This window comes from Micrasema longulum, unplaced genomic scaffold, assembly GCF_059751315.1.
Source record: "Micrasema longulum isolate JH-2025_06_02 unplaced genomic scaffold, ASM5975131v1 h1tg000607l, whole genome shotgun sequence".
NCBI lineage: Eukaryota > Metazoa > Arthropoda > Insecta > Trichoptera > Brachycentridae > Micrasema > Micrasema longulum.
The window spans coordinates 174,670-198,651 of NW_028277803.1; the positions used below are offsets into that span (position 1 = coordinate 174,670).

The window sequence follows — 23,982 nt, forward strand, 5'->3', positions numbered from 1 at the left end:
CGGCTATGGTTTCCGTAGTGTAGCGGTTATCACGTGTGCTTCACACGCACAAGGCCCCCGGTTCGATCCCGGGCGGAAACATATGGCTTTTTTAAAAAACTTTACCATGAAAATATTTTTTATCATTCACACATAATTTTAACTCATCCCTTAAAGATGTTTAAAATTAATTTAATTGAAAATATCAAGATAATGCATACTACCTATTACCTAGAATAATACCTACCGAAAGGCGAGCGAGATGGATCGGCCATGTAATACGTCAAGAAGGCCTCCTGCATGTCATATTAGAGGGGATGACCGAGGGGACAAATTCTAGGGGACGCCCACGCCGAGAGTACCTGGAGGACCTATTAGAGGACGTGCGCTGCTCATCATATGGTGACTTTAAAAGAGCCGCACAAGACAGGGAGGAATGGAGGAGAAGAATGAATGTAATTGCTGCCAGCCAATCCCAGGATTGAGACCAGAGAAGAAGAATATTGCTTTAATTGAAAGGGAAAGGGAAAGGCGGAAATGTTTCTTAAATGTCTCCATTCTCAAAATAACAGGCTAAAAAAAAAGTAATTTTAAAATATTTTTTTTTTATTGGTTTCTCAAATACAAAAGTATAAAAACATTTATAAATAGTTACCCATTAAGTTATCTTGTAAACATAAAATATTTTTTGTAAACTTAATGTTTCTATCGGACTTTTGATATCGGTACATTTTTATCTTCCCAATTTATATAAAGAATTGCTTGAGATTCTATTCACATTATAATTATGTACTCTATGTTAAAATTAACATCAATTCAATTGAACTCAAATGATTCTAATTAATTAAAATATATTTGCACTCTAGTCATTGATAAGTATGTAAATGCTTTTAATAAGAATCAAACTATGTATTTATTTCATGTAAATAATTTCTTACAACTTTTTTATGAACAAGTAAATCAATATTTTATTTATATATTAAACAGTGCTGTGGCATCCGAAACATCACCATAAAAAAATAATGCACTATTTTTTAAAAAATCATGGAAATATTTATTTATCCATTATTTGAGATAAGTAAAAAGATTAAAAATCAAACAAAATTATATTTCTTTTTAAAGGTACACTATCTTTATTCTTAATTATATTTCTTTACTATTATTTTAAAACCTCTTAAATCTCAAAAGCTCATTTTTATAGCTAATCTTAAACATAGACCTTGGTCTACAAAAATATTAAAATAATATATTGGTGCATTCATATCGTCTGTGATACTGCAATACCGCATAACTATCAATGGAACTCTTGGCCGGGGAACCTAAAAAGCATTCTGTTAATATATTACATCCGATTTTCATCAATCAAAAATCCCACTGGAGTATCAGAAAACTATCATTATTAAAACTAAAAATAGTTATAATTTAAAACCAAGGGCTATTACATCCTATAATGAATTTATTTCAGTTGAAAAAAAATTGTAAAAAAAAAACAAACAGGTTTTGCGGTATTGCATTATTACCAATGATATGTTCTTTCTACCAGTGTCCTTAGGGAAAGAGGCTTTAAATAATTGCAGTATTGATGAATTTTAATCACATATCGACCAACTTGCACAAAATGAACTTACGATACATCATAAAAATGGGGCTTTATAAATTGACCATGATTATCAACTCTGCTGACACTCGGTCATTATGTCAGATGCTATTTACAGTGAATTTTTATCTGCAGAAAGTTTGTATTATTGTCAAAATTAAGTAAAAAAATAATATATGTAGAAATTGATTGACCAATTGAAACACGAGTTTTATTTTTATTTGAAATTAATTTGACTAATGACCATTATTATTAGCCGTGAATTATCCCATCAAAATGTATTTCATTGACGTAAAACAATATTACATTTTATTTTATTTCTTATTATAGTCCTTATACAATTACATAGTATTACTTATAGCTATTTAATTTATTATTTAATATGTTTACATTAATTATTAATTTTGGAATTCTTTATCATCTTTGCTAGAATCCTCTTTTAAAAGTAAATGTCTGCATACTTCTCAAATATTTCTATGTTGTATTTTACACAAACGAATTATCTTTATGCATTACGTATTAAATTATTACATAGATGGTACAAACATAAGAAAAATCACATGCGCTCAAATAAATTATTGGTTTTAATTGACATGAAATGATGTTCAAATCCAAATGATAAGAATCCTTAATCACCAACACTCATCTTAGGCAGGTCATCAGTAAAAAAAGAAGACATAAAAGGACTAACAGACATAAAATTTGTCAATTTTTACCATAGGCTTCCTAGAAGCTACACTAAATGTCGCAACAGGTTATGACTTTCGGGGGTTCAAATTTAAAAACCCAAAAATTCCAGTTATTTGACACAAATTTGTTTTATATTGTAAGCTCTAGACCTTCCCAGTTGCCAGATAATGCCTTAAAATAAATTAAAAAATGTAATTCACTAAAAATGAGCCTTCCCGGTTGAGGAAAATTGGTGAGTGGGATTCTTTGAACAGGCACTAGATAGAGTTCTGATAAGTCTTTATACCATAGAATTAAGAATAGTACAGAAACCGCATATGCGCATCAAACAGAAGGCGACTAAACTACTCTTAAAAGAGTAGTTTTACGTTTTGACCCATTAGTTTCTTTGTAGACGTTGCTCAGTGCGCAAATCCCGATTTGAATTCAACTATGCCGTGTTGTGTCGTTTTAAAGTGTGGAAATACTGCTGGGATCTTAAAAACCCAGGATAGGATCACATTTCATGTATAATTAGCATGCGCATGTGTAAGTAGCATATGCATTACTTAAAAATTGAATTATTTTTCCATTTGTCAGATTGTCGAAGAAAACAAAATGAAAATTTCGTTAGTGTTGCCAGGGTAATTTTTTTTTTTTACCCTACTTTGCTCATCCAATGAGAGAACTAATGAAAATTGGACATTATCTTTAAAACATCAAATATTATTTAACCTGATATAAAAATATCCGCTTTATGTCAAATAAAATTTGTTTTATATTTTAAGTTCAAAGATCATTAATTCAATTACTTTTATAAAATGACCCTTTACTTATCTACTCTGTTGTGTCAATCAATGTTTCCGCATGCACAATACATTTTTTGAGAAATTAACAAGGTGCTTTGTTTTTTACCTTACATTTGTTTAATGATTATATTTTTTCCCATCTGACATTACGCGGCGACTTCACGAATGTGCGTTCGGCGAAAGTGGAGCAAAGTGGGGAGATTTTTGGACACAGTCCGATGTATTCAAATATGATTCTACGCCTCTTTCTGGACTGTTCTTAATTCTATGCTTCATATAAATGTTATTAAATATTGATAAAACCTAATACATAATCTGTCACAATATACTGAGCTCTAACAAAAGTTCACATTTGGAGAAACCAGCTACAATTAGTTCAAGCACTTCATAGTATTAAAATCAATCAAATGCAATTTATGTATCTTTCTATATATAATATCGATTGCAGCTATGTACACTATCATATGTTGAATGCCACAACTTCTCAGGACCGCTGATTATCCCACATGTAACGTTCGTAGAAACCCCATTAAACCTAACGTTTCACCAATTCGACGAATGATTTTTGTGATTTTTATTTCAAATTAAAAACATATGTTTCTGTTATGTTTATTATAGACATATTCACATTCATATATTTCGTAACAAACTGCTGGACATAACTCGCTGCCCTAGTTCTTGTATGTTCACTAGACCATTTTTAGCATAATTAAGTTATGAATGCCAATATGTTCATTATCTTATTACGCGTCCATGTAGCTAAAGAATTATTATTTTTTCCATTATTTAAAAGTATTTTCAGCATTCTTTTAGTGCAAATCTCCACTAATTAATTTTCCTTATTTGACTTTAAAAACAAAAAAAATGTTCATTGTAAAATTTGCAAAATGGTCTGTCGAACATACAATAACTAGGGCAGCGAACTATCTCTTGAGAGACCATGGCAAGCACTGAGTTGATAAGCGACAACACAATCATTGGCGTGCGCGGCAAAAAGATAAAGCGCATTTACTATCGTGTATTCGTCGATGCGACGAAGGTTAGGTGTCTAGAGTTCTTTCTTCCAAGTCGGTCCCTCAATGCTGAGGATCGTGACCACCATGAACACTTCTGATTAGTCTGTTCCACTCCAATCTGTCCTCAGCCCGACGAACCGACACATCAAATTTTAGCCCCGTAGCCTCCTTTAGTCGGTCAGTCCATCTATATGGGATTCAACCCCGGCTTCTCCTACCTTCAAGAATTAAAGCGTCATAAATTAAGCTTTACTTTAATTTTAAAGAATCTAATTTGAATTCAGGATTATACTTAGTAAATTTAATGAGAATCATATCACTTAAGAATGTTATGTCTATAATCAGCTCTTTTAATCAGTTGTCCTGAAAAGCTGATGTTTTCGACACACGATAGTTTGTGTAGCTCCCATCGATATGTTTATCATGACAAATATTAATGTTTTACAGTTGTCTTACATATTTAGAAAACAAATCTTGCACAATGTAAATAGCAATAATTAAAATAAAAACAGATTGAGTGATTTCAATGATTTTTTCCAGCTGATCTGTTTGTATTTTCATCTGCCAATTCTGCTGCTGGAACTTCAACTGGTTTAGGACTTGCACTCTTTGGTCTTTGATTTGATGCTGAAACAGAATATGATAATAATATTTCAATTTATTTAATTTAATTTTTTAAAACAAACCCAGACAAAAACTTTAGTACTTTGTTTCACATTCAATAATAAACACAAAATAACAATATTTTTTAAACCCGATTTTTATTAACATACCCATGGTAAGTAAATGACGGATAATAATAAAAAATAATATACAATTAACAAACACATCATGCTGGTTTTATATTTGCAACAAAACTGTATTTTAAATATACTTTATGTCCTTAGGTTGATACGAATGTTAAATGGTTTTTTTTCTCTCCAAATAATGCAGTGAGCCTTAAGGCTTACTATGATTATGCTTTGCATTACCATAATATGGTTAGGTATCTTTAACAAAAGTATCATATTATAAATGTGCCAGTAGATATACGAGTAAGCAGGTGGATCATCAATTTCAAATAAAGTTAGTATGTATGTAGGTGAAATAATTCGGTCAGAATCTCACCCACATCAATGAAGGTTACAGCTATTTAACATTCACAAAGATCAACTGATGGAAGAATTGAAGGAATATAGAAGTTAAAATACAGGCAGAGTGGTGAATGTCACACAGTGTGTAAAGTGGGCACTTAAACCAGCCAATGACGGGTCTTAAGCCCTGTAAATAAATACCTAGACTTGTCGGTCAAATAAAAAAATATTGTGATATGATAAATTCGAATCAAATATTGAAATATGAAATACCAAAAAATACAAAAACAATAAATTATAATCCTAGCTTACAAAACACATACAATATACTCGTAAGTACATTGGGTAAATGCAAAGCACATTTTTTTACAATAAAAATTATCCATCAATAACTATAACTATGTAATCATTTTATGGGTCATGCAAAAGCAGACATGCTAAATTAGGATTAACAACATTAGCAACTATTATAAAAAGCATAAAATGAATATTTGTCTTATCAGTCACCTTTCATTTTCATATGAGGATAAGATCTATAATTAATTTTAGATCTTCGGGGTTTTGTTGTATTACTATTCACAGGTACTAAAAAAAATATCATACATTATGTTAGATGTAAAAGTACTAATTTTAGTTGTATTATAATTTTCACGTCAAGACAAAATAATTTTCCTTACTTTTGACCCGAATTTTACATTTATTTAAACTAAACAGCGGTTAGTAATGATAAAGAGATAACTTCTATTTATGTAATTTAGAGATTGAAGTCCCTTTTCAAAGTTAACTTGTTAAATTTTATATGTTAAACATTTTTTTCAAGTGGATTGCATCTTTGCAAAGTACATAGGTGATGAAGTAATCAAAGTGTCTTGTAATGGTACGATGATAGCATTGCGGACTTTGGATCTGATGATTGACAGATTGAAACCGCACCCTGCCACAACTGATATTTGAACACAAGGCATTTACATTATCATGAAAAACCATACCTACAACTTGTTACAATATTATAAAATATTAAAATTAAAAAAAATAAAATTATATTAACTACGTCTGTGACAGCACCACTACACCGCATAATATTATGTGAGTTATTTAATATCAAAAAGGTTCATAGGTTGAGTATTCATCAGGTATAGCGGTAATAAATTCATTGTCATTAACTAAATTAGTGTTTAAATTAATAAATATAATACATCAAATAAGTGTTAAATAATAAATAAAATATGTCAATTTTGAATGCGGGGAATGGGTTAATCACACAAAACCATGTGACCATACTTATATTGTACGAGCACTTATAGAATGGTTTATCAAACAATTATTACTTCTTTAAACTGCACTTAAATAATATAGCCTAACCACAATAATAGCTCTTTCTGTTACAAGTATTTTTACAGAGTCAGAGAATCTCTTTGAGAATGGAATAGGTAGTAAACTCTGAATATTTACAGGGCTCGTGACCTGTCAATTTACACTGTGTAACTAACATTAGCAATTCTTCCTATGTTTGAAAATCTTTAATTTCTTCAATTCTTCCAATGATTAATGTTTATGAAGTAAACGAGCTGGAACCATCATTGATGTAGGTAAGGTTTCTGAAGTAAATTATGCCTAAAATATTTTTTTCATGGTAATGATTTTTGCAAATCTTTTATACTGAAAAAATGACCTAATTTGGCATTTCAACCCATTTTAATTTCTAGTGTTTAAATCATAAAATAGGAAATTATTTCATTCGTGCTTTTATCACCTGATTTAGGAGAAATCCTTTCTGATTTTTTAGGTTGTTCTGTTGAAGTTCCTTTTTTTTCATTGGAAGAAGACTCCACAATTGAGGACTTTTCTGATTCAACAAGTGCCACGTTAATATTATCTTTCACCTCTTCAGACTGCGAGGATGATTCTAGTGATCCATTTGGTGAGGGTAATTGTAAAACATTTGAACTTTGTTCCATCCCTTTTGCATTATCTTTTTCAACTTCGATAAACTTTGTCGAAATTTCAGCCGGTTTCTCAATATTAATTGAAGTTTTTTCATCTTGTTGATCTTCAGGTTTGTGAGTCTCATTGCTAATGTCAACATCCTCATCTTCACCTTCACTCGATGTTTCCGATGTTTCTGAATCATTTGATAAATCCTTGATCTGTAAATACAAAGACAGTAATAAATTAATAATAACTTTTAAATTCAAATAATTTCACTATGTATAAAATATGCATTTAACATATAATATTTGAGGTCTGATACAGTATGTACATATTCATACTTTTATGATTCTTTATGCAAAATTAGTGCAGATAAGTTTTGTTTCGTTTTCTGTCAATTGTTTTTTGCCGAATTAATCCAATAATAATTCACATTTGTCTTTGCTTTCCTCAAGTAGAAACAGCGAACATTACAAAGTCGAGTTGTGGTCCCGTGGCTAGCGTTGCGGACTCACGGATCAGAGGTCAGAGGTTCCAGCCCCAATCTACTCCAACTTGATTTCCATTTTCTAATAGTGAGTTATTTACAACTTGTTGAAAATGGCCACTAAAATTGAAATATTTGGGCAAATTGTAAGAGCGCTAATGTTTCTTTTTTTATTAAAAAAAAAAACAAAAAATTCATCACTTTACAGTTTAATATCTTTGACATGTTAGTCAGTTTGCATGTGTGGTTTTTGCTATTTGGTCGCTTATTTCCAGAGATAACCACAAAAATCCGGATTTTGTGCATCAGATTTCACATGCATTCCCCCTACCAACTCCCCGCTGTACCTCCCCACTACTGGATTGCCTGACTTCAGATCAGTTTTACTCAAAGGGTAGTAGCGAGAGGACCGCGATGTCATATAGCATCCTCTCACAAAAGTGTTTTATGAAAAAATGTATGAATTTTGCAGAAAATTCGTAACATTATGAAACACTACCATAAAAATCGTTATGACATTTGTTATTTTCTTAAAGTCGTATTTATAGCATTTTAGCTGGGATATTCCTGGTACCGCCCTCAGGAACTCATGGATCTTTTTCACGCTTAGGCTCGGAAAGGTTAAAATACAATTAAAAGACATTTTATGAAATTCTATGGACTAGTCTTATTTATCTCTAGCTTCGACCATAAAAAAACACAATTAATATACATGCAAGTTCTTTTAAATATTATTACTGAAAAATAGTTTTTTTTAAATATCTTTAATGATTTTTCGTTGGTGTCCTAACAGCATCATCGTTAGAGCATTCTGTCTCTACCTAGTAGTAAAAACAATAATAATGAGGAAGTTCAACTGAACTTCAAACATCAAAAACCACTTTTTTGTTGTTAAAAGACTATTAAACTAAGCAACTTAACACCTATACACATTCTATGTGAATGTGATGCTTTACATCATAAAAGGAGCCTCATCTTCGGGGGACCACTGGTTAAATCTAAGGGTGTTAAAGAGCTTGCCCCCTACCTAATAGGCCGATACTTAACGGATCTGGGCTTGGAGGGGGAGATTTAGCAAAATGTAAACTCTCGCCTTCCACACAGTAGCCAGGCTCTGTATAGACCTGGGCTTGGAGGGCGAGAACTATTCACGGGGACCCGTCACAATAGATCTTCACGGGTCGCAGTGACGTCAGGAGCTTGCATAGCACTGACCCCCACCACTAAGAATAAGAATAATAATTAAACTAAGCAAAAAAAAAATTATAAATTGCATTATCAGCGCTATGATTTTTTGAAGTTTTGCGTATCTGAAATTACTCCGCGTGTGACGTCAGAGACTCAATTCATTTTATTCTCTGTCATTTCTGCCGATTAGTCCGATTACGATAAATAAACTGGAAATATTTCACAGCTCTCTAATTATTGGTTGATTCATATGAACTAGTGACGTCGTTCAAAGTAGTTGGTTTTGATTGAAATATTTTTTAAAAATGTACATTTTCAAGAAACTTTACTGTAATGCTCTAATTTTTACCTTTTTTTGTATCCAAAACATTTTTGTATCCAATTTCCCGAATAGGCTAAAGTTCCTCATTGTCTTAATTGAATATTATGTAGACATTTTTTTCAAAAAGCCAATGCAACTAATCTTAAGTCCTGATGTGGTCTAAGCAATCATCATCATCATAAACTCTAACCCATACCAGATGGTGCAGAGCGCACTACATTGTTAAATTACATGCAGTGTATCTCTATCATGATCATGTATTACTGGAAGGCAAGGAGATAAGTCTTTACTTCAGAGACCGTTCCATGGACAGTAAAATATTTCAGTGTTAAATCACCTTTTCAACAAAATATGGACCCTGGAATCGATCCCAGGACCTCAAGATGGCAGGCTAACATATCAAACACAACACAACGAGTAGGACTTATCTCCACTCAATTTTCTTTTTCAGGATTTTTACTGAGTCCTAAGCACTCATCCAGGGTTCTGGTTCGATTGCACATAAAGAACTGTATTTTTCATCAAGGTTGATTAAGCAAAGATTCTCTAACTGTGGACTGTATATATTACCCGCACTAATTTTCTTAGCAAAAAACAGAAAATCAGAAATTTACAGCACAGAAATCACAAAAATTTTGTAAATAATCTTCCAAAAATTGAATAGAAACTTACAGAAAATTCAGAATCGTCACTATCAGAATCACTGAGAAGGTCTGTCTTTGTTGTTAATTCTTTTAGTGCTCTGTCAGCATCAAAAGAATCATTAGCTTCAGTATCATCAAATGATCTCTTTTTGTGTGGAGTATGTGTTGTTTCCTGACATACCTATAAAATAAATGTGCAAACAATAAAATATATTAGTAGGTACATTCATTTATTGTTCATCAAAAGACAAGGAGTATGTTGTTCTGTGGGTCGTTGGCAATTGATTTTGTTCTGTGTAATTTTTATTGATCCAATTTTGTGAAAATCACCCCAAGGACACTGTAATATAGATTCTATGTTTGTAACATTCACTTGTGCTTTATTTAAGGATATTTATTGTACTCATGGCTTGTTATTTTATTTTTAAATATTACCTATATTTATAATTGTTTTGTGCACAATAACAGGCCAAAAGAGTGAATTACAGCAGTAAAATAGAGCACAAATCAACATAGGTTGAGAATGTATTTTTTAAATTATGGTGATCTCATCGGCAATCAAACTCAGAATCCCCATGTGAAGGTTAATTGTCTCAACCACTACACCACCAGAGCCACTCATTATATTAAAAACAAAACAGTTAACCTATATACAGGTATTCATTAAACCCTGTCACATCCGAAACCACAATAATCAGTATGAGCAAGAAGACATATTGGCGCATAAAAAAAAATTTTTTGGAAGGAATACATTTTAAAAATTAAAATGTCAAAAAAAATTAAATGGTTGCTTACTTCTGCAGGAGAGAAACAAGGGGGGAGGGAGGAGTCTGATACACCGACAACCGAGCTTCCCTAACTTCTCCCCTGCAGAAGTAAGCAGGGATTTATTATTTTTATATTTTATTTTTAAAAAAATTCTTTGTTCTAAATATTCTTTTAAATATGCTAATATATTTTCTTGTCAAGACTGATCATCGAGGTTTCGGATGTGACGGGGTTTAAAGAACACCCTGTATATGTTAATAATTAATTAATAAAAATATTTACATTTGAAAGGTAATGAAAAAATTTTGTAGGTTGTTAAATCATAGACAAAGAATTTCAAAATGAAATCGAAATATCATTTTACTGATTAAATTAATATTATAAAATAAAAATCATAATTTTCAGTGTTCCAATGCTAACATTATAGACACAGAATTAAAGTCGGTTATCTTTCTAACTAATGTTAATTGATTTATTTTTACATCATTTTATTTTGCCTAAAAGCACTCTAAAAATTATTATTTTTCCTTAGTAGAATCAATTATAAATTATAAGGTATGGCATAAAGTTGTGAGGACATTAAACTAAAACTAATATTAAAGTGATCCAGTACTCTATAAGAGAGTTGTACCAGCAGAGACAAATAAGTGATCAAATTCTCCTTTACAAAACGATGATTACTGTTGCTTTGCTTCATTTTAGAACAATTTATTAATAATAATTTCAAAATTCCTCTCAAACATAATGCACGCTTCACATATAATGATGGTTTAGTCGTGCCAAAACTATGTGTTAAGTATGGTAATAGAACTCTTAATTATTTAGTACTCGGCATTTTTAATTTATTGACAAAAGAACTTAAATTCAACACACAAGGTCAAAAGTTTATGTGGACCTAGATAATTTTTTTTATGTTTTCTTCCTTGTATTTGAAAATATAAAAAAAAACAGTTTATTTGTATCTATCTGATCTTTTTATGTTTTTTATTTATTCAGATAACAATTATAAGTATGCAATATTACTACTAAATACAATTTTTATATTAATTATTTACATAAATTTACATTAACGTAAAAGAAAAAACAATTCTTGTTTAAATAATGGGAAGTGACGTCTTTCAATAGTTTGTTTATTTTATTTTAAATTATTAATATGCTTAGGGTGACATATAAATTTAAAAAAATATATAAACGGTGTTTTTAATCAGTGCTACAATTTTTTTTTTATAAATGTAACTTTTCACTTCTTTCTTAAATACGTCCTGACTCCACTATTTATTTTCTTCATTCATTTCATGGAAGAAAAATATCCCTCTGTAAGTATAATGATGTTGTGTTGTAGTTGTTTTTAATTTGGGAATTTAGATATTACCACCTCTTCTAGGTCGCGCACTTGCGTTTTCTGACGTAGAAACAATACTATTTATTTTGTCTTTATGTATTTTAGCAAATAATTCTTTTTAAATAACATTTTTTTATCTAAAACCTTGAATTTATTTAATAATTGAACAGTGGGAAAAGTAGATGGTTTTTTTTTAATAACTTCTCTTATAATTTTTTAATTTTTTCGACCGATAAAATATTTGTTTTAAAAGCATTACCCCATCCGATTATTCCGTACTGTAATATGGATTGGGCTGATGAAATTGATTTTAATTTTTCGATGGTTAATATATTCCTTAATCTAATAAATACTTATACAAGTTTTCTCATTCAATTATATCTGTCTATTCATTTTTTTATAAATTTGGGTAATACATATTATATTGGTTAGTATTAATATAAATCTCCATCAACAAGCCACAGAAAGTGGCTTGGTGGGATTTTAGTTACTGTATTTAAAAAAATAAAATAATAACTAAAATGTTAAAAGCGTTAAAATGTTCATTAATATAAAAATATAAAGAATTAAGTCACACCGAAAACAATAGATATTCATCAATTTATAATTTCAAATTTTATCATATTTTTACCACAATAGGCTCTCCAGAGTTTCGGCGTAATGGTTTTATCTGCTTCCCATTCGAGTAACGAACAACTTTATAGCACAAAACACCTTGCATCTTGCTGAAAACCAAATTCTTCCAATAATCAAATCCACTTTGTTCATCTTCGGCAGATCTGTTTTGCGCTTTCATTCTAATATTTCTCATACCGTGATATTTGATTGCCCGAAGAGACCGGCGAGTGTTTTGGACAAATCTCACCTGAAAGATAAAATAATCCCTCATAATCATCATACACTTTGACCATAGGGTCAAAAGTTAATTCAAACACATTTTTTACTGATATTTTCTGCATCATTATTTTTTTCGCTTAATCACTTGGTTCATAATAAAATATGACTGTAATAATTTTAATTTATTATTTGTATTATTAAAAATTAATGTGATAATGATGATATCAAGTTTACAGTGCATTAGGTGGATAAATGAAATTAAATCTGTGAAATTATTTGTAAATAATTACACAGCGGTACATTATGTAACATTAGAAAGAGAAAAAACTAAAGCTTATGTAGAGAAAAATGTTACTTGGTAAATCTTTTAGTATGTAGGTATTTTTTCTGCTTTCAAAATATTATTGTGTACTTGTTTTCAAGTTTCTCGTAATAATCTCAGTGTTGAATACACCAATACACATCAATAAAAACAAAATGTATTTTTCTTAAATATTTCAAACCTAAAATCCAGTTTAAAAACAATGGTGATACCATGTCACTGAAATAAAGAAAACATCACATTGTTTCATATGTTTACAGAGATAAATTGTGTAGCATTACAAAAATACTGATATTATAATAATTTGTCATCACTTTTTCTAAACCAATTTAATCCCTGATATTGTGTTTGGAAATGCCAAAAGATATGAAAATATGAATTTATTTCATATTGTTTTTTTTGTATGTTTTTGAAAAATCACAGTTTGTATATATTATATTGTTATGATTCATATTTTGAACGGTTATCTTATTAAATTTCAAAGTCAATAAAATACATGATAATGTTTATTTAAAAAATTATATCATTATTACTATCATTCCCCTTTCCAAATCCAGTTGTGCATAGGGACTGCATTGGTTGACCAAATGCAGCGTATTTTAATCATCTGTTACATGGCGGTAAGCTGATCATTCCTACACTTCAATTTGTATAAACCACTTTAATTTTTGGTTATTCGTCGACCGATTTCGAGGAAACTACCTCATCGCCGGGACTTATTCTAGCTTAGAATCACTCACATTACTATTTATACTATAAAACGTTGTAATAAGAAGAATGAAAGAGCTAAAAAGAAAGAAGATAATATGAATCGTAAGATAAATATTACAATGATGATGATTTTGAATTGTGTCTATTTTTAAAGTTTAGAAATAAGTTAGGCTAAAGTAAATGATAATAAGTTGACCCATACTAAATAATCAATTAAATTTAATTTCGAGGCTTCTTCAAAAAACATTCCCACTATGATTCATATTACAATAGAACTCAGTTTATCCAAACTCTAGTCATTCGGATTGCCGAATATCCGGAACGTTATTTGTAAATAAAAAAATAAGGAGATGTTAAAACAAATAAAAAAGTTGGATGCAGAATTTCAATGTTAAGTGATGACGATATACTTCGAAGTCTAATAGACGAGTATCCACAGGTAAACGATGAAGACTCTGACGCTACCTCAATTGAACCAGAAGTAGGACCTCTGCAAATGAGGTATTTACTTGTTTAGGCATTGCCTTAAAATGGATGGAGCAACAGCCTGAATGCATCTATACACAGCTTCTCACCGTCGAGTGTTTGCGGGACATTGTTGCTCGTAAATGAGTTTCTACATCAAAGCAATTAACTTGGCTGGACATGTTTAAGTAAGTTTTCAATGAGATTCCAATTCCCTGTTTTATTTAAAAAGAATCTTAGAGCAATTTTAGTGTTTCCTTTCAAAACATTCCCTTAATTTGATGATTAATCCAACTATTCGTATTTCTGCATATCCGGATAACGTCTGGAACTCATTAATCCGGATAGTTGGAGTTTTACTGTATCTTCTTTCTATCTTGTTCTTTCCTTCTTTTCTTACAATATATTATAATATAAATAGTAACGCGAGTGATTCCAAGTTAGTATAAGTTCTGATGATGAGATAGTAATCTCAAAACGGGTCAGCATACAACTAAAAAATTAAGTGGTTTATAACTAAATTTACAAACAAGTAAGTGTAATTGATGTCATACGAGAATAAGTCATTTATATATTTTTAAAAGTTCATATTTTTTAACTAGTAATGTTTTATCAAACCAATGTTTTCTTTTTCTAATATGTGTGCATAATGATCTCTATCATTTAAATATGTAGTTAATTTTCCAATTTGAATGTTAATAAACTCATTTATTTTAATTTTTTATATCATTCATGCTTTGAGTTAATATTACATTGAGTACATTAAAAATTGGTACCAACAATTTCATCATCTCGCCAACAAAAAAATAAAACATACGTGTTTTTTCATAATAAATATTATTTGTTGGGAGCTAATAGGTTGGAAAATTACTGTTTAGATTTTAGTTTTTATAACCTTTAACCACAAGCTTATGTTATCAACTTATTCTTTTATGTTATCAACATAACATTTTTTAATACCTACATTGAAATATTATTACATTGCCTATCCAGTCCATAAAAAATGTTATACGTACTATTTCAGAAGGCCTGATTGGCCCCTTCCCCAAGAAAAGGGCAATTAATGAAACACTTTCACGAAACAATCTGATGAGTAAAAGAGTCGGCAAAAATAATATCCATGGCAGTGGGCGAGTTAGTTCAGACATTAGTAGTGTCTTATCTTCTCTCTCTGAAACATGAGTAAAAGATAAACAATAAACAAATTAATAAATCAAAAAGATTTATATAAAAATAAAACCATCAAGTAAACTGCACAACGAGTTTTTCTGAGTTATTATGTTGTGTGTCATTCGTTCGCACTCTTTTCTGACATTTTGGATCACATTACATCGTACGTCATAAAGATTGATGTTGTTTGTGTCGATAAATATGTAACATTATGTATTTAATTATGCAGTCATTCCTGTATGCAATCTGGTATTTTGAAATCATCAACATCAACCCTGATGATGGACGCTGAAATGCGATTTTAATCTTAGGAAAAGAGTACAAATGACACACGGCATAGAAACCCAGAACAACTCATTATAAATCTGAACAACTACAAAATTTACACCGAGAAAACCATTCAAATGAATGCACCAGGAGTGAAGATTCACATATTAATTTGTGTGATGAAACCAATACATTTCTCATTAATTATTATTTGAAAATTTGTAGCAGTGAATGGATGTGTAATAAAACAATATTATTGCAACATACTTGCCGGTGGGGGCAGTGACCATTGTGAAGTTTTCTCAATGAGCCACAGGACTTTATCAGTTTGTTTCAGCACAGACTGACCGATCTGATAGCTGGCCATAGTCTCTGCAGTTTCCGTGACAGCCATTCGCGTCCAAGAAATGAAGTCCAGCTGGAAGGCGTTCACAGAATGACACACAGATAAAATTAACCACTGTATATGTTAGCGTAACGGACAACTCACTAGGCACATGTAGACATTTTGATGATCTCACACTACAACCGTTAATAATCACCAAACTCTAAACAGCTACTACTGTTTCATAGATAAATTACTATTATTATATTTGAAGATATGTAGTATGCCAAGTGCAGAGGATAAACATGCACTTATATATTAATTTTAATAAGGACCGTTTATGTACTAAATTTGATTTGCACGCTTGTATTTTATGATAATCAGCTTTCTCTAATGTGTCAACTTTCACGATAATTAATTCTACAGCTTTTTCATACAAATATATTAAATAGGTTTAATTTCTGGATAAATATAATGGTATAACATTTATATTTGCAGCACTGGCTTTGTAATTTAAACATAATTAAAACACTTTCACTGTATGCAGTCATTATGATTTATAATTTTCTAAATTTATAAAATAGGATCATACTAATTTCTAAATAAATACTGGAGAAATTTTGTTCTACTATATTTGTCCAGAATTATTAAAAGATTTATTTAATATTAATTTACTTCAGAAATTCATCATCATTATCATTCCCTGTCCGCACCTAAAAATAGGGCGCTGCATTGGTAACTAATCGCAGCGTATCTTGATCATTTTTGTTGCATGAAGGTAAGATGATCAGTCTTACGCTTCAGGTACCAATCCAGGTACTATGAAATATTGTAGTGTGAAAACACTCTTTTAAATTAATATTGCATATCAACTATGTCGGGAATCGAACCCGAGACCTCTTGCATGGTAGGCAAACACGCTAACCATTACGCCATGAGGCCAATTTCAGAAATTAGACTAATATGTTCTAACATAATTTAAATATAACAGTGTTTTCTTTACTTTACAAGAAATTAATCAAACAAGTTTCTGTAGAAAGATGTTGGATAGTTAATAATGTACAAATAAGTGAAGTTATTTAAAGAAATGCCAGAAAACATAAAAAAAGTATAAATATATTTCAAATTAAATGTAAAGGAGCATATATGTAAACATATTAGGTTATATGTATTATGTAAATAGTGAATATACATAAGTTAATATGATTGTAAATATAAAAGAACAGTTTGAATATTATAAATTGGAATATTAGGTGTGCAATAATAGTGATAAATAACGTTAAAATAAGTATAGACGTAAATATTATATTAGACTATGTTTATCATAGTACTAATAAAAAAAAAATTAGCATACAAAAAAATGTTATTTTAAGAAAGTCATTTTGCTTCCTTATTTTAGTCAACTCATAATATGATTGTACTTCCTAGATAAATCAATAGTACTTACTGTTATACTTTTGAAACCTGATGTTGTGGGTGGAATATCAGGATTGGCCATACTCATTTAATATATGAAAATAAACCTTCACTTTTAAGTTTCCATAAATTGGTATGTTGAATCTAAAATAAAATTTTATCAATGTAGGAACATTCCATTTATTTATTTATAAATTTATCGCATGTCCCCTGGTTAGGATCTAAGATGGCTCAGCCTGTTTTAGAATGAGTTTTTTTATATTTTTGAAATTACAGTACAACGCTGTTTATCCAAACTCCAGTCATCCCGATTGCCAAGTATCCAGATCGATATCAGGAAATAAAAAAATAAGGAGATATTATAATAACAAATAAAAAAGGGAAAATGAGTCTCTTTGTCAAAGCAATAAACTTTGCATGTATTATTTCAAAAGCAATGAAAAAGTGATCTTGGTGTAATTTTTGCGTTTCTTTTTCTGTTTCTTTTAAAACGTTTCCCTTATTAAATTGTTAATCCAATTATTCAGATTTCTGCATATCTGGATAACGTCTGGCACTCATTAATCCGGATAATTGGAGTTTTGGTTTTAAAATTATGCTCATGGACCCCCTCTTGTACCCAAAACATGATCATGAACCCCTCAAGTTAATTAACTCTACCTACATAACTCAAGAATATAAATATTATACATTTAATTTTGATGTCTTGAATGGTAAGAAATGGCGATGTAAAAATAAATATTTAAAATGGCATTTACTGAAATTATAACTTTTGTTTTAAAATACAAAAATACATTGTTTGGTGGGTGGGGGTGAACCTGATGCGATGCTATGAGATTCTTTTTTATGTTCAGCTCTATGTTTGTGAGTAACATTCATAAGTGTCCACAAGCACTAATTTCCGGTCGCTTTCTGTTTTCGTAATAAGATTCATAACTGCCTTGTACACAAATGTGTCGCAAATATTTTTTTACATTAAACCTTTGGCGGATTCCCTGACGTTATCCATGCACCAACAAATTATTTTCAGTTTGCCACAGACCCACTCAGCGGTCACAAAGACCCCTAAAGGGTCTGTCGGAACCACTGTTCTATAAGTACCAATATTGAAAGACCATTATTTAAAAAAAAAACTGAAACTACTTTATTACATGTAAATAACTAAATAAACATAAGAATTAAGTAATTAAATTTATTTGTTATTTTACTATCTAAATTACTGATTACTTGTGAGGAAACAGAAGAGTAAAAAAATTCTAATTATTTGTCCACCTTGTATTCAAATGGTCATTGCGTTTGCCTACGATGCAAGAGGTCTCCGGGTAGATTCCTGGCTTGACTATTTATTTAAAAATGTGTTTTTACACTAGACTATTTCATAGTCCCTTGACTGGCACCCGAACTGAAAGGACGATCATCTTAGGTACATGTAAGCCGTTTCACATAGGAGTTGGCAGAGGGAATAAAATGACACATCACTGTTTTTACATATAGACCTAGATTTTTCTACATTCAAACATCTTCTTATGCACACTCACCAATTGTTCTGACATTTGACCTGTTCAACTTTGAATATTTGTTGGATTTGGTTAGCTATGTCATTTTGACATGACCTGAATGAAACATTCTAGAAAAAAAAATACTTATCAATTAAAGATCATGAATTTAATAACCATAAAAAGTTTTGGTGTTAATTTGATTTTCTTCTGAACCCTAGAATAACTCTTATGTCATTATCGTTATCTTTCGTGTTTACAAATTTTACAGACCGATTTAATTGAGACAGTCATAACAAGATTTTTTTTTGATCATAATAATATATTTTAAAATCTATTTAATTATTCAGTGCATTAGATTGATATAGAATGTAGGTTTATATGTTTTGAATGTCTACACCATTAATATATATATATATTAATAGTAACCATCGCTTAAACTATAGGGTTCCATTTAAGACCACCAGCAGTGTGATTTTCAATGCTCTCTAAGGGGTGGGTCCCACTATAGGGCCGTTATATTATTTTTGACAAGATTAGGGCCTATATAAATTGCTAACACCGTAGGTAAATGGAATCAAACTTTAGTTTCTACCACTGATTTGTTTTTGTATAGAATCTATAATTACGCTGCAAATAGTATTATGTATTTTAATAGCTATTCGTTTTAAATTACCCGTCAATGGGAGGTGAAATTCCAGAAACTGCTTATTTATTCATACAAATATCAATCAAAAAAAATAATAACATATCCCTAACTCTATAAGGCCAAGAGCCCTGTGTTGAGTTGGGATACAACATAATGGAAAGTGGAAGTATGCATATAAATAAAATAAATAAATATTATTAAACGGTACTGTTGATGTGTTCCTACAGCAGGGGCATGCATTTAAGAAGCAAGTGGTGTTGTCTCTCCTGACTCGCGATGTCACACTTGCCATTTCCGCTTAGAGTATGCCATATTTATACATTTTGTAAATTTAAGTAGATTTTAAGACTGTTTAGATTAAGTATTGCTCATTAATGTCAATCTATCAGGGCTTACTTAAGCCTGTTGATTGGCTTTAAAAATAAAAATAAAATTATCAATACCAAAAATAAAAATTATTACATTAACACATATTTCAATAAACAACTGGACAACACACTTAATAGTATATAAATTTATGCAATATCTCACAGCAGTCTCCTGTAATGGTCTCTTCCCTTGGATAAAATCCAAGCTATGGTTGTGTTCTTTAAATAAAATTAACTTACAAGTGTAGTACTAATAACAAGGTTTTAATTTGTAATAATTGATGGTATATTTAGTGTTTTAAAAGAAGCTGATAGTGTTTGGATTAGATTACAACAAAAATTGTTACTTATTAGGCACAGGCACTTATTCACAAAAATATGAGATAATTAAGCTAATTTATTTTAAGAATACAAATATTTTAAAAAGTGATAACTGCATTAGTATGAATTATAATTAACGTAATACTGCATGATATTTTTTTATAAAAAGAGTTGATTGGGACGTGCTATCAACCAATTAAGTTGTTTGCTATTTTATTTTTAGAGATGTTAACATAATGTGAAATGATTTTATTTTTCAATGTAACCCTTTCAAATCTAAATTGATTCCTGTAGAAATAAAAATATATATTTTATTCTGTTTACTAGAGAATTATTATTAGAATATTTTAGGTATTTTTATTTATCATTTACAAGGATGACAGAAATCCGCCCCAAAACAAAGAAACCAGCCAGCTCGAACTGAAAACTTACCGTCAAATGGGGTAACTTGGACGAAATTGAACTTTGAGCTTCTTCCAAAAGTTCATTTTCAATTAAATAAAATGGTGCATTTATCCAATCCATCAGTGGATGTTTCCCCTTAAAGTTTACTAAGCACATTAAAAGTCTACGGCACTACCATAAAAAATAAATTAATAATCTAATCTCAAGTTGCACTGCAAAGGGGGGTTGGGTATCTTGGGACACTGCTCATTTTCTTGTGATATCTCGAGTTAGAAGGGGAATATAGATATCTTGAGATACTTGAAATTTCAAAAAAAAATGTTTTTGGGAAAATAAGCATTACAAAAAATGTTAAACAAAACAAAATCAGGGGCAATTATATTTCCGAACGAATATAGAGAAGATATGTCTCCCTCTAGAAACCTTTTCAGGCATATTTTTTTACAGTATTTATTTGGTTTAGACTAGCTGATTTGACATCGCTTTTGTTGTGAAAATGTCGATTTCTTGGTATTACAACCGTAAATAAATTTGATAATGAGTCAAATTATTACGTCATTATGGTCTCCTATATCAATTAAAAATGTTCATCCTAAACGTCTCAAGTTAGACCCCAATCTCAAGTTACCCCTTTTGACGGTACTTTTCTGTGTAATGTAGACTACCAAATGCAGCGTAATTCGATCATCTGTTACACGAAGGTCAGTCTTACGCTTCAGGTGGCAGTCCAGGAACAGTGAAATATTGGAGTTCAAATGACCTTTAAAATCAATATTTTATTTCCACCCTGCCAGAAATCGAACCCAGGACTACAATGGGAAGTTAACAGAGTTCTCTTGGACTGCCTGTAAAGTAAAATCATAGTTTTTGTACGAAAATGTGTATATTTGTATGAAAATTTAAAGTATCTCCGTCGGTAACCTGCAATTAAACATGTTTAGAAAAAAAAATGTATGCATATTAGGTATATTTTTCACACAGAAAACTTAATTTTACTTTTTAGATAAAATTGAAGCTAACTGTTCACTTTCCATTGTAATACGGGCCCAGGACCTCAAAAGTTATAGGCGAACGCGTCAACCACTACACGAAGAGTCAGACTTATCTCCACTCGTTTTCCTTATTAGGGATTTTTACTCGAGAACAGCGATTGAGTCGAAAACACTCGTCCGGTTTTTGTTCTGATTTACACACAGAACTGTATTTTTCATCCGCCTGGATACAGAGATAAACGTAGTGATAGAATGTTAATTTATTTTGCTAGAGCTAGAGACCGGTGTTATGTATGGCAAAAGAATTCGAAGACCGATATTTTTGTATACCTATATCTAGGTAAGTTAACTTATTAGGTATAGGTACTCGCAAATAACAAATAACTGGTGTCATTTTCTTACATCCTTGAAAAACAAAGAATATTCAAATAGGTATTTACAATAATTGCGCATAAAATAAGTCTCAATGCCTAGCATGTTTCAGTCATAGGATTCAAAGTCTAACTGAGTCTAACTTCCAGTTTGTCACATTCACCGTATTCGCACTCCGTAGATTTTATATTATTTATCTTTGCGGTTCAGTTGATTACTTTTATATTATAAGAAATGCTAACATTACTGCACCATGTAAATATTATAACATTACAAATAAACGATACAACAAATTCATTTTATACCTTTTAATGATACTATAGTAATTATATGAGTAAGTTGCAAGTTGTGTACTATTAAATTAAAATTTTAATTGATTTTTTATGTAGTAGTTACGATTTTCAAAAATTCGAAATCCTCCGATCAACGAAAAAATCTACATCGCTCTCAAATAGTACGCTTAGAGATCTAAAGTATAATATTTTTTTATGAAAATTACAGTACCTAATCGAAACCATTACGTTTCATATTGTCGCTATACAATCAAATTGGCAATCTTCGTATTATTTTTTCATTCGTTGAAAACGGCTAAGGCAAACAAAAAAAATGTTTTTTTTTTTGATCTGGAATATTTTATCATTCATTGTTATCATTTTAAAATCCTTTAAAAACCTTGACGACATTATTTGTTCAAATGTGCCGGCAATACACATAAATTATCTTATTAAAAAAACCCGGTAAAGATTCTGCAATAAGTAGTTTGAATTTTCTACGCGTAAATTTGAATTTGCATACAAAATTTGGCCGGTGACCCAGCTATTTATTATTGGTAACCAACAAATGTAACTAAACCTTTAAACAATAATTATTCCTAATTCGCGTGAAAAGATCGTCAAATAAACAAAAAAATGCTTTTAAAAAAAGAAAACACTCTCTTTCAGATAATTATCTTCGAGAGTCAGATATGCGAAATTTTACAAACAAAAAACTAAAGCCACATTTCAATGCATTAAATAAATTTGTTTTTTTACTATTTATTTTAACAGTATTTTAATGTCAGTTTTAATCAGCAATACTCACCGCGGAATAAACTTTCACAAACTTCAAATAATGTTATCCACTATCCAGGCACCGAAACAAGCCGGCCACTATAAATATTATTGTTGTAAGTAAAAACTTTTAATTTTATACAGTTGAGAGGTTATTTTATAAAAGGGAGTACCTTAATAATTATCCAGTTAATAGTAAATTGTTTGTTTAAAATGGTAATATTATGTATATTGATTGTAAATCGGAATTAATGCAATTAGCTCGACTCGATACTGGAGCCAACTTGTAACTCGCGTTGAAAATGCTCCAGTAATAATCAGCTTTATATTAAGCTGTCTGCATAATGTACTTGTGGCCAGATATTTTCCTTTGACCTATCTCATGTAGAGTGCACAAAGCATATAACATACTTATGTACTCTGACCATAATTCTACGCTACAATAACGGGACAGTTTAATTTTAAACTTTGGTTTTCATAGTTATCCATAGCGTATCATCATTTTAATTCGTTATTTTATTTACTTCATTCGGATACAAATTTAAAAATTAACTTATATTAAAAAACCCATCAAGCTAATTAGAAAGAGCTTGTCAGTAGATATCTATTTCTAAAACTCATTATCCATTATGCTAAAATACTAGTCAGGAAGTTCAGTGCTACGGGAAATTGGATGTAAAAAATGTTTTCGTACACGCGGTAAAATTAGATCATTTAATTGTGCAGCGAGGTTTCTAGAAAATGTATGAAATAAGTTATTAAAATAAATGTAATAAAAATAACTACTTTGAACTACGTTACAAGTTCTCTAGAATCGACAGAGCAATTACAGCGTTGCTATTTGAAAAATATAAAATAACCCACTCTTTTCTATTTTAGAGGCTTGTCAGCAGGGAATATCAGCAGGGGATATGAAGAACACACCACAACACCCAGGCTAATTAAAAGTGAATATTTCTTGGATTTTTTCTTACAGCTGCGGGAATCGAACCCA

General features: G+C 30.4%; 1 protein-coding gene and 1 non-coding gene across 7 annotated transcripts; one reads left to right on the forward strand and one right to left on the reverse strand.

The window, feature by feature from the left end:
* The first annotated feature begins 8 nt into the window (after positions 1-8).
* TRNAV-CAC (transfer RNA valine (anticodon CAC)) lies at positions 9-81 on the forward strand. The gene has a single exon. It is a non-coding gene; the product is annotated as a tRNA-Val (tRNA).
* A 3,085-nt stretch (positions 82-3,166) lies between these two features.
* On the reverse strand, positions 3,167-23,340 carry Jabba (jabba). Of its 6 annotated transcripts, XM_088228757.1 has the most exons (10): positions 23,162-23,303; positions 23,020-23,087; positions 17,368-17,480; positions 15,863-16,013; positions 15,175-15,329; positions 12,455-12,688; positions 9,742-9,894; positions 6,897-7,290; positions 5,651-5,728; positions 3,167-4,697 (listed from the first exon to the last, which is right to left on the reverse strand). In XM_088228757.1, the coding sequence occupies exons 3-10, from the start codon at positions 17,422-17,424 to the stop codon at positions 4,594-4,596; spliced, it is 1,326 nt and encodes a 441-aa protein (XP_088084883.1). In that variant the 5' UTR covers positions 17,425-17,480; positions 23,020-23,087; positions 23,162-23,303; the 3' UTR covers positions 3,167-4,593. The 6 variants fall into 6 exon arrangements, with proteins under 6 accessions (XP_088084883.1, XP_088084884.1, XP_088084882.1 ...); XM_088228758.1 differs by lacking the exon at positions 23,020-23,087 and having other exon boundaries at positions 23,162-23,340; XM_088228756.1 differs by having other exon boundaries at positions 23,020-23,307.
* Between the last annotated feature and the right edge of the window lie 642 nt (positions 23,341-23,982).